Source organism: Lissotriton helveticus, chromosome 7, assembly GCF_964261635.1.
Source record: "Lissotriton helveticus chromosome 7, aLisHel1.1, whole genome shotgun sequence".
NCBI lineage: Eukaryota > Metazoa > Chordata > Amphibia > Caudata > Salamandridae > Lissotriton > Lissotriton helveticus.
Window position 1 is genome coordinate 545,285,270 of NC_136068.1, and position 12,982 is coordinate 545,298,251.

General features: G+C 39.9%; 1 protein-coding gene across 1 annotated transcript in view; it reads right to left on the reverse strand.

The window, feature by feature from the left end:
• The window catches only part of PFAS (phosphoribosylformylglycinamidine synthase), a 323,630-nt gene that overhangs the window by 134,133 nt on the left and 176,515 nt on the right, over positions 1-12,982 (reverse strand). The window contains exon 17 of the mRNA XM_078652618.1: positions 6,318-6,449. Within this exon, the coding sequence (XP_078508744.1) occupies positions 6,318-6,449 (132 nt within the window). The remainder of the gene's footprint in view (positions 1-6,317; positions 6,450-12,982) is intronic.

Sequence of the window (12,982 nt, forward strand, 5' to 3'; positions counted from 1 at the left end):
GGGGGTCTGAAGGGACAATTATGAAGGAGTTATAGGGCAGAAGCGCTGGCACTTGGGACCTGGTTGGTAGGGACCCTGTGCACTACAATTGAAACCAAATCATATTCCAGGCAAAACATGGCGGCTAACCATGTCAAAAGAGGCACTTTCTTACATGTGTGCTTTAGGCTTAGCTGACAGTGTCTTGTTAGCTTTTTGATAGCACAAAAGGAGGCAGGAAACTACCCATCAGGAGATGGATTGCTTGTATATGGTTAAACCAGTACGGACCAGACCATAGTTGATAAACATTTGGTTTGATCTGCAGGGGTATGTGTCTTACTGAGACGGAACTTCAAAACTCTCCTCACATCCAGGGAATGAAGAGTTCTTTCAGCTGGAGTGGAGGGATTCTGAAATAATGTAGGTAATGATATCCTCTAATTAACATGAAAATCTGAAATAACCTTAGGCAGGAATTGCGGATGAGTTCTCATAACCACTTTGCTAGAGTGGAAGACTGTATGTGGTACGTGAGAACAAAGCAATTGGATCTCACTAACCCTATGAGCTGGTGTTATTGCTACAAGGAAAGCGGTCTTCCAAGAAAGGTGTTGCAGGGAGGCTTAGTGAATAGGCTCAAAGGCATCCTGCATAAGATAAGAGAATACAATGTTACGCTCCAAGGGAGGTGAAGGGCGCCTAATAGGAGGGAAAACCTGCTTCAACACTTCCAGAAAATCCTTGATGGCAGGGATTTTATAAAAAGAGGATTGTGAAGGACATTTTCTGTAGGCAGTAAGGGCTGCCAGGTAAACCTTTATAGAATAGAATTGCAAGCCGGATGTTGCCATATGGAGTAAGTACAGAAGAATGATAACTTTCTGGGAAGATATGGGTCCACTTTCTTGGAGGAACACCAAGTGCAAAATCTCTTCCACTTGACGTCATATGTGGAACGTGGTGAAGCTCGCTTAACCTCTCTGAGGATATCCATACAGTCCTGCGGCAGATTCAAGTGACCGTACTGCACTAGTTCAGGAGTCATGCCACCAAATTAAAAGAGGAGAGATTGGGGTGTACCATCTGGCCTACGAACTTTTTTAGCAGCTCTGGTCTGCATGGCAGCTTGAGATGGGAATGGGCGGATGGACTGGTGAAGGAGGTCCGTGAACCACCAGACCGTGGGCCGTCCTGAGCTATTAGGGTCATCTTGGCTCTTGAGTGGGACAGCTTGATGAGGACTGATGGAATCAGGGGAAATTGGCAGAAAAGCGTTGTAGGAAAGTTCCTCTTTTTGCATGGTTAGCCCCCACATTTTGCCTGGTTTTGTTGTGGCTTCAATCATGGTGCATAGGGTCCCTGCCATCCAGGTCCCCAGTGCAATTCCCTAAAAACAAATCCCCAAGTGGTACTTCTAGCCCCTGCAAGTCCCTTGTAAATGGTACCTAGGGCCTGGGAGCTGAAGAGGGCCCCCTGTGACTCCTCTCACTGGGACTTACTGATTCACTCTCCCGATGCCCCCACTCTGTGTTCTCTCTATACTAGGACATTGGTATAAGCCATCCACGCACCCAAGGTGCACCTGAACACCTAGGTAGTGGGATCAATGACTTGTGCCGTCGTATATTATTTGTTTACCTGATTGTATTTTGATACGTTTTATGTTTGTTATTATTATCCTACCATGTTAGTGACTATTATACTGCTCCCACTATCTCTGTTCACCCCTACTGCCCCTGCCCTCTCTCCGTGTGAAGCGCTCTGATATCTGTAAGGATCTTGTTCGCGCTATATAAAACTTTGAATAAATAAATAAATAAATAGACCATGCCACTACTCTTGCAGCTTGCATGCCCCTGTGAGGGAGAAAACAACAAAGTCGTCATGGCACCATGCCTGGGTGTCAAGCAAGACAGCACTGCCTGAATGCATAGTTAAGTCACTCCATAGCAATCCTCACAACCCTTAGGCATGGAGCAGTATACCACAGGTGAGGGTGTATTGGCAAGAGCATGTATGCCCCTACAATATTGGGCCCCATTCCTTAATAATGTAAGTGCCAGGGAAGCCATAGAGTACATGGGCTGGAAACTCGACAACTCGAGTTCCACAGCACCATGATGGCTTCACTGAACACAGGAGTGTTTGGTACCAAACGAATCCTTTCAATAAACCCACACGGATACCACTGTGGAATTTATTGTGCCATGTACCCAGAGGACACCTCAGAGGTGCCTCCTGAAAACCTACTAACCCTGGTGTGGTCTTTGACCAGCTGTAGGCAAGCAAAGCACCACCAGACATGTTTTAGACCCCTGGGTAGAGAGCCCCTGCTCCCTGGGACTAGAAACAATGCACATCCTGGGTGGAGTTGTCGCACTTCCTCCTCCAGCACGGGCCAGAGCTCGAAGAGGGAAGCCTCAAAGACATGCTGCCTTTGTAATGCGATCCACAGACTGCTGCTAGCAGCAGATGGCAACCCCTGGTTTACACCCCCACTTTGGACAGTAAAACCGGTGGGAAAAACAGTGAAGAATAGGAGGAGTGCCCACCTCTGCCAACCCTAACCCTAAGGTGGCGGAGGCGAGGTGAAGCACATCTTATAGTCCCCCGCCGTCTTGAAGATGGGGAGACTCCTCCAATCAGGGCTAGGTCTATGTCCCCTGCCACAGAAGGGTGGCATAATAGAGTGTGTAGTCAACCCAGGTAAGGTGCCATTAGAGTGCATGTATGATTACTTGAGTAATTAAACCAGTCAATGACATAAAAGGCAATTTCATTAATAAGCCATATCTAATGGTATTGCCAGTGCTTGTTCCTCTATGTGAAGACGTATGATATGTTATGTACATCTGTCAAGTGAACCATCACCTGCATAGTATCCTGCCTCTGACCAAGGGAATGTGCCTAGCCCTGCCTCGGGTATTTTTGTTAAATCAAAAATCCAAGTCTTCAGCTTCTTACAGAAATCAAGGATAGAGGTATGTCTGATGTAGAGTATGAGGCCGTTTCACAATGTAGGACCGATAAGAGAAACATCAGTCACCATGTGTGAGTAAGGGTCCTGCAGAGCAGAGGTGTCTGAATGGTTGGTAGAAGGAGATGCAACTTTTCAGGTAGGTGAGTACTAAGCTGTGTGGTGCATTGAATGTGTGTATGAGGAGTTTGAAAATAATTATCTGTTTGTGTATCAGGAGCCAGCGTAGAGGGTGTTCTCGTACGTTCAACTTGCTGGTGACAACATCATAAGTGAGTTTTTCCAGTGTTGGTTGGGAGCCATTTGAAGATCTTCCTCAGTATCGGCGTGGAAGCTGGATGCAGTGATGGCGTTGACTTATATGGTCATGTTCAGTTTGTAGTTGATGATTATTTATTCTGAGATTCCTGGCATGGGTGCTGGGTGGATTGTAGGTAACAGTTTGCCGGCCACCAGTTGGAGTCCCTTGCTGAGATGTTCTTGCCAAAGATCACTACTTTTGTCTCATCTGTGTTGAGCATGAGGCAGTTTGGCTTTTATCCAGTTAGCAACTTCATTTATGCAGGCAGTGAAATTATTTCTTATTTTGGGATCTTGTGCGAGAGAGAGAGAGAGGGCATGAGTTGTGTGTCGTTGGCATAGGAGAGGATGTTGATGTGTGGTCAGAGAGATTATCCATTCATTGAGGAGGGTAGGGCTGAACAATAAACTTGAGGAACTACGCAAATGACTTTGAGGGCTTCCAAGGAGTAAGCCGCCAGGCTGATCTCATCTTCTATCTGCTAAGAAGGAACAGATCATGCGGAGATCGGGTCCATGGATGCCAATCTCGTGCAGGCAACTGATGAGGGTGGGATGGGAGACCTTGGCATATGTTGCAGAGAGGTCCATAAGAATGAGGCCAGCTGTGTCTCCTCTGTCAAGGATCATGGGGATGTTGTCTGTGATGGTGAGGAGTGATGGTTCTGTACTGTAGCTGGGTCGGACATAACACAATGGAAACAGTTTTCTACCATTTTAAAAGGGAGAATGTAAAAAACAGGTTAGCCTGAAATGCTTAGTTTTTAATATGCAAGTATGTTTTTTTCTTAAAATAAAAATAAAACATAGAAAAAGTAAATGTTGACTTTTCAATAGCACTTTTAGATGTTTCTTTTTCTCGTTTGCATTGAAAAACTGCTTGTGTACATGCATTTCCATTCAAACCTGTAGATACTTTTCCTGGCAAGATTTCCTTTCCTATTTTAGTCACTGCTTTTGGTGCAATTGTTTGCTCTCCTTCATTAAAGACCAGAGCTCAGCTAGAGTAGAGCTGAAACTGGGACACTATCTGTTGTTTCCTTTGCATTGTTCTTTGGGAATTTCAGAGATCCCTAATCTCAGCCCGATATTCACTGTTTTCTTTTTATCGCCACTATTTTCTGGCATTAAATAAACACATATCTGTTGCCTCTCACTTCCAACGTCCCCTCTGTGTACTTGGTCATTTCATAGATAGTTTGAGGACTGACGGCTCCATGCCCATGCCTTTTATTGTCTTGATCAAGCCCAGCTAGTTAGTCAAAATACTGATGTACCTGCATAGTGGGGTCAGTACTTCAGCTTAGAACAACCACCAATATGTAATGTTCTGCTGTATGCACTCTGATTTGTAAGAATTCGGGTCCAGTGTTATACAAGTCCTTGTGAGCATGGCATAAAAGTTTAAAGCTAGCTCTTTTACGCACGGGAAGCCAGTGAAAAGATTGTCAAACAGGCTGAAGCAGAATCAAACCTGTCCACATTGCAGATTGCCATTGTCTGACCAACTGATAATCAAAGCCTGGACTATGGTTCTGCGTCAGGCAATCAGCATCAATTTAAACAACCTTCTGAGAAGCTTAAGGAATGCCAAAGCACTTACCGCAAGTGAGTTTGACTTGTACTTGCATGGAAAGAGCATCATCCACATGATCCCTAAATTCTTGGCCAATTTCTTTGGGTAAGGCATATCTCCAAAGAGTCTGGCCACCAAGAGACGTCTCAGATAGAGTGAGCCCCACCAAACAGCAGGATCTCCAGTTTATTTGCATTTAATTTTAAACACTGATTAGTGATCCATCCTACTACCTCGGTGAGGCAATCACGTAGATTTCACTGGGTTTCATCCAATTTCTCGCCCAGAGAGATATTCAACTGGGTATCGTTCACGGAAGAGCAGAAATGAAAGCCCCATTTCCTTACAATTTGTGATATTGGGGCCACGTAAACATTAAAAGGAGTAGGAATCAAAGACGAGATCTGTGGTACTCCGCATTCAGAATTCTAAGATCGGGATATGAAAGTGCCAAGTTGGATGGAAAAAGATCTCTTTGCTAGAAAAAAAGCCCAATCTTTTAAGGGCTTTAGAGTGTATACCAAAATCATAACGTTTCTTAATCCGCAAGTTATTTGAGACTATGTCAAATGCCATCGATAAGTCTAATAACATCAGACCAGCGCAGACAAAGACAGACTGTTTGATTGAACTGTGATACAATGATTAATTTCCTGTGTCTCTAACACTATTGAATATTGAATAAAAAACATTTGTCTTTTGTTGTAAAGTAACCAATATACTGTTTATGTTCACATTGCACTTTACCTTTTTGTCTTCAAATTCGGTTTTGGTTTGGCTTTTCTTCTGGGGTATACTCACTCTTCCTGTTTCCCTTAAAAAACACATCAGTTGTGTCTAAACAAATAACTCTGGTCTAATAAACTTCGTTCGGCTCAACCGGTGTGGTTTATAAATACTGGCTGTTCTGGAATCTTCTTTTCCTTACTCGAGAGAATCACTGATGTAATTACACAGGTTGTTTAAAAGATTCATTCTACACAGAAAAATCTGTTGAAAAAAACTTTCTAAAAAGTGAGTTCTGTGTCAACACTTGTTAAGGTCGAACTAATCCCAGTGACCAACATGCAGTTCCCTCACCAGAGTCTGTGTCAACAATTTACCTCAATTACAGGGGCAGTCACACCATGGCAGGAGAATGGCTGAACGGTGTCAGATATCAGCATAGTGGTGCAAGATCTGCGTATATATTAAGCCACTAATTTAATTCCCTTACACATCACTCACCTTGTTGATTAATTGCAACATAACTTCTCCATTAACACTAACCACATTCATTACACAACGTTTATGTCATTCATCACATAGCACTCCCCTCAGACCACTATCCTCATTAGATACCACTAACAATCATTACTGTACCTAGAACTTACACGAGTTGTTACTAATCACTCACCTGATCCGATAAATGTAATTTACTTAATTAAAAACAGCATTAATAAGTTAATCTAACAGACAGAAACCAATAGGGTTCTAAGGTACCTTGTTCGTGAGGTATCTTTTACTACCAACAGCTGGTAACTTCAGCACACGATGAAGGGCATCTTTCACTGTGAGGTCACTGGAAAGGATCAGAGGTTTGAGGACAGTGACATTTCTACTAAAGGCAAACTCCTGTAAAACAAAACATGAAGCAGTTCATGGTACAATTTCACAGACAATAAAAAAAAAACTGTCAGTTCATTCAAGGCAATGCTTTCACTGTGTGACCTTCATCATTACATCATAGCTAATCGGGAAAGGGTAACACAAGTGAAGCCCTACTTCCCTGATGACCCACCAAGTCACTAAATATGAACCTAGAACCACTACATCATCAACAGCCATGCCTTCACCAAGTACCCTCTCCAATATTCAGTATGCAAATCCATCATCTACGAGAATATAGACCCTTTGTGCGGCAGCAATCATCAGGCTTTAGTCTCTCAGCATGAAAGAAAAAGATCCTGGGGTGACATGAGATCAAGAAGAGAATCATGTATGTTGGGAAAGAGACCATAAATATTGCAGCACGCAATGATATATATATGTCTACAAAGAGGATATAAAAAAGATATACTTGATTCTGCATTTGTTGAAGTGAACCAAAAAAGTAGGGAGGATCTACTTTTTAATAGGCACCCTGCAGATTCCGACTCCACTATAAAACTAAAATTGAGGTTCAGCACACAGGAGAACCAACTAAGAGCCATTATGAGAAAACACTGGCCACTAGTTCAGGGAGATGTCACACTGGGGCCCATTCTGCCTAGAGCACCATCTATTAAATTCAGGAGGGCTCCCTCTATGAGGAATACCTTAGTGAAAAGTAGTCCTGACAAGGTGGATAAAAAGCTTTGGCTACAACTTAGAAACAGCGATCACTAATGTTGATCAAACATATCCTGTTGCCCGCCATTTTGCTGAAAGGCACAACAGCAACCCAAATTGTATCAAATACTTTGTTATTGCTGCAATTCCCAAACTAACGAGGGGTGTCAATCGAGAGCGGATGTTGAGAAAGCTGGAGACCAGATTTTTTTTAATTTGTACTCCAGAGCTCCAAATGGCCTGAATCAAGAACAGGAGTTTCACACCTTTCTATGAGTCTTCCAAATAGAAAATCATGTACGTTATTATATATTCTGTGTATGTAAGATATGTGTGCCTTAAAATCTCAGCTGCCTCTTTTCCCTATACAGTTTTTTACATACAATAGTCACACTCTGTGGGCACATTTCGTTTTCTGACTCAGGCTTTTTATAGGAGATGTGTTATAGCTCTGAAAGTGATTTGAGTATTTGAATTTTACAATCCATATTTTGATTCCAATTACATTTAATAACAGGTTTTAACATGGTATGCTAGCGATATAGGTTCATTGTGAGACTAGCAATGATTTGCTTTAATAACCAGTGTTGATCAAATATTTACTTGTTTTTGCAGGATGCTGGTTAGATTTTGATATGACTAGGACTCGGACATTTTAGGCATAAAAGGATTTATCCAGGAATGTTACCAGCTACCATAAATATGGTTTAGTTATTTTGGTGGGCAATGTCATGCTATCTAGATCTAAAGGTCACCTGTCATTTTTTTCGATAGTTTAAAAGCGTTGGTTTTACAGCAAGTTATGGATCTAAAATTCATTCGGTCTCATTAGAAGCAATATAAATGAATTGCTCGTTTTTTAAACCAATGAATCATAATTTAAAATAGAAGAAAGTTTTCCAAAAGTCACATTAATAACATTAGTTATGCTGGTTCAATTGTAAATAATGTCAGTATCTATGCGATAGTATTTATCCGATTTTTTTGAAAATTGCGTGTTTTGCACAATAATGTTTCATATTGTATTACACTTTTGTGATGATTTTCACTTTATGTGGTCTGTGTTCATACATCATGTGATGTATACAAGTCTAATTAACGTGCTCCTAATCGGTCATTAGTTGCATCCTTGCAGGCACATCATCACCCCTCAATAACCAATGAGGGTTCTGAACACAGTACTCCTTCAATATTTCTTCATGTTTTATTTCACAAAATTTCAATGCTTTTCCGTTTTGCTTTCATTTGTTCCATTCATTAGCTGATTTCATTGTTATACATGCAGCATATATTGCGTCAACATCCAATACATTTCGGGCATATATGACTGCCCTTTATCTGGGTGCAATACTAAAGAAAATTCAAAGAATGAAAATAATCAACATATAAACTATACATCAGCAAATTATTCGTACATGCGACTTGTGTGACTTCGTGTTCAATGTTAAAGCATGATTCCGGAGTGAAAATATCCTACATGCCACCGCACGACCACTATTAATCCAGTGGAGTCCAAAAAAATCCTTCTAAGTATCAAGTTTATAAGGTATGCACACTGTGAATTTTACATTCGAACCCTTATAACCTTATAACCTGTGGGAGTGATTTACAAAATTAAAAAAAAACTCACATGCCGGTGTCACCGCGTATAGCGAGAACTCTTCTAAGAAAAAAACGAAGGAAACCAAATTGTAACACCTATACTCATGCGGATTATCGCATTCAGATTATTCAAAAAAATCTAATCTCCAACAACAAACAAACTGACCTGTTCTTAACTCACACCAAAGTTTCTTTGAAGTTCCCAAAAGTTCCAGCTTGTTTGGACTATCAGTTTGCTTTCAAAACTAATCTCATTTGCCTTCTCATTGGCCATAAGATTGATCATGTGACAAAAAACGAGCTAGACAACATACTCATGCACTAAAAAGTCACCCTCCTAGGAGTCTCACACTGTCTAAATTCCATAAAGTATCACCTTCTAATACATGCAATAACGCGTAAAAAATTCTACAAATTCAAAAATTTTAACTGCTCCTCCCAAAGCAGATAGGGGGCACGAACCCTCAATAGCGAAAAAACGGACTCCAACGTCTGATGTCCTATGTGTAGAGCTATCTAGTGTGTCTGGGTGAATGTGCATATTAACTAAAGCTATCCACAAGTCTAACCATAACATTCAATATACAAATATATAGTTCATACAAAGTAAAATTACACAAGAGTCATCCATTTGTTCAAGGAGCATTAGAGTCTTTATAAGTAACATGATAGTTCTGTGCGATCATTGAGACCATTAGGTTTTTGGGTAGATAATTTCTGAATCCAATGGTTTTCTCGCTGTAACATATGTTTAGTATTGTCTCTCCCTTCTTTTTTCTCCACAATCTCCAGAATCATGAATTTCAATTGCGATATATTGTGTTTTTCCGCTATGAAATGTGTTGCAACTGAGGACTTCATGTTTTTCGTACGTATATTGGATTTATGTTCCGTAAGTCTTATTCTCATACGTCTTTCGGTTTTCCCAATATAGCAAACAAAGGTGGTTTTTCAAAAATTCAATTGAAATCAGTTTCCAACTTCAGTATTGCCCAATTCTTTGTGATGATTCTCCTGAAACAATCACTATGTGTGGAAAATATAGAAACTGCCACTATTCTTGACTCATCCCTTTTCGTTTGGAGTAATTCTCTTCTTTCCATTCCAATCACCCGTCCTCTAGATTCATCAATAATGTTATTCGGGTAACCTCTATTCGAAAATCTTGTGGCCATCTCATCAATTCTGCATTTTAGTGTAATTTCATTGGAAACGATTCTTTTTACTCTCGTCATTTGAGAAAACGGAAGATGTTTTTTGAGGCTTGGCTGATGAAAACGTAGGTAATGGAGCATATTATTCCTATCAGTACTTTTCCTGAAAATATCAGTCTCAAAACCTTTATCTGTAATTGTTACTTTTACATCCAAGAAGGTTACTTGTGTATCTGAAGTGTCCAAGGTTAATTGTATGCGGTCATCCCTTTCATTAAACTCTGTAAGTACCTCCTGCAGTTTTTCCTTTGCGTTTTTCCAAACGATGAATATATCGTCGATATACTTCACGAGTAGTTTCAGATTATCCAGCCATTCAGTTTTTCTCAATATGTTTATCTCCTCATAATCCTGCATAGGCATAGAGGCAGTGGAAAAAGCACTAATGAACACCAATCTAGAACTTCCATTCCAGACATTCCTCATGGAATTGATGTTATTCACTCTGTACCAGAGCTACTGATTTCAATGGAATTTTTGAAAAACCACCTTTGTTTGCTTACACGAGAGCCCGTAATTTGGGAGAAATATTGAAAAACAAACCACCGAAGGTTGAGGTATATAAAGGTACAAAAGCATGTTTGAACTGTGGAAATTGTAATAGCATCATCAAGGGTAACAAGATCAATCACCCTATGAAAGGCCATGAGATAAAACTTAAAGTCAATGCCACATGTGAAACAGCAAATGTCATCTATGCTCTTAAATGTCCCTGTGGAAAATTGTATATTGGGAAAACCGAAAGACGTATGAGAATAAGACTTACGGAACATAAATCCAATATACGTACGAAAAACATGAAGTCCTCAGTTGCTACACATGTCAGAGGAAAAACACAATATATCGCAATTGAAATTCATGATTGTGGAGAAAAAAGAAGGGAGAGACAATACTAAACATATGTTACAGCGAGAAAACCATTGGATTCAGAAATTATCTACCCAAAAACGTAATGGTCTCAATGATTGCACAGAACTATCATGTTACTTATAAAGACTTTAATGCTCCTTGAACAAATGGATGACTCTTGTGTAATTTTACTTTGTATGAACTATATATTTGTATATTGAATGTTATGGTTAGACTTGTGGATAGCTTTAGTTAATATGCATATTCACCCAGACACACTAGTTAGCTCTACACATAGGACATCAGACGGAGTCAGTTTTTCCGCTATTGAGGGTTCGCGCCCCCTATCTGCTTTGGGAGGAGCAGTTAAAAAAATTTAATTTGTAGAATTTTTTATGCGTTATTGCATGTATTAGAAGGTGATACTTTATGGAATTTATTTGGCAACAGACAGTGTGAGACTCCTGAAGGGAGACTTTTTAGTGCATGAGTATTTTGTCTAGCTCGTTTTTTGTCACATGATCAGTCTTATGGCCAATGAGAAGGCAAATGAGATTAGTTTTGAAAGCAAACTGATAGTCCAAACAAGCTGGAACTTTTGGGAACTTCGAAGAAACTTTGGTGTGAGTGAAGAACAGGTCAGTTTGTTTGTTGTTGGAGATTAGATTTTTTTGAATAATCTGAATGCGATAATCCGCATGAGTATAGGTGTTACAATTTTGTTTCCTTCGTTTTTTTCTTAGAAGAGTTCTCGCTATACGCCGCGACACCGGCATGTGAGTTTTTTTGAATTTTGTAAATTACTCCCACAGGTTATAAGGTTATAAGGGTTCGAATGTAAAATTCACAGTGTGCATACCTTATAAACTTGATACTTAGAAGGATTTGTTTGGACTCCACGGGATTAATAGTGGTCGTGCGGTGGCATGTAGGATATTTTCACTCCGGAATCATACTTTAACATTGAACACGAAGTCACACAAGTCGCATGTACGAATAATTTGCTGATGTATAGTTTATATGTTGATTATTTTCATTCTTTGAATTTTCTTTAGTATTGCACCCTGATGAAGGGCAGTCATATATGCCCGAAATGCATTGGATGTTGACGCAATATATGCCGCATGTATAACAATGAAATCAGCTAATGAATGGAACAAATGAAAGCAAAACGGAAAAGCATTGAAATTTTGTGAAATAAAACATGAAGAAATACTGAAGGAGTACTGTGTTCAGAACCCTCATTGGTTATTGAGGGGTGATGGTGTGCCTGCAAGAATGCAACTAATGACCCATTAGGAGCACGTTAATTTGATTCATTTTAGGCATCATAGGGCGTTCGGACGCCACTTGTGGAGCACCTTTAAATCAACTTTAAATTTGTGATAAAGGAACGACGAAGGGAAGCTGGGCACCTGCCTCAATTCTAAGTTCATGCATACAAGTCTGTCACTCAAAAAAGCAGCGCTTGCGTGATCAAGGCCAGGACTGGCCGAAACACGCCACAACAGCACCCTTGTATATGGAATAAAGTAACTGCGAGCATGTCTGCGCCCAGTCTTTGGAGGATTGAGGGGAACAAATATTTTATAACTATCAAGTTGTTTCAATCATGAACATTAACAGCATTAGGTTAAAATAGGCCTCAAACTGAAAAATGAGTTGAATAAAAGTGGATTGTTGAGTCTGGTACAGTTGAGATACAAGTTCATTAACATAGATGTAGATCGATCTGAAGGGGAGCAGGATCGAGGGTACTGTAGTGAAAAAAAAAAAGTTTTTGTACTGTACAGTAATTTTTCCAAATAAATCAAAAAACAAAAAAATGCCCTAGGATTCCAAAATGAGGTGTAGGCAGACAATGCGAACTACCATGCTCCATTGGATTGTGTACTTTACAGGAATGGCAGATAAAATCTGGATATAATGATCTACATTTTTGTTGTAGTACAAAAAGAAAAATAATTCAAGATAGCAAATAGCACTTAGAAATATAAATATGAAATAAGAATATTTAAAAAAAAATGAAAATAAGATATGTTTATGTCACGCTGCATCTTAACATTAATATGTATGTATAATCAATTGCTGCTCCTTTAACTAGTGTAAGGGAGAATTTAGGGCAGTGCCCTTAAAGTGACACTAGATGGGACCACTCTATGGCAAAGTTGA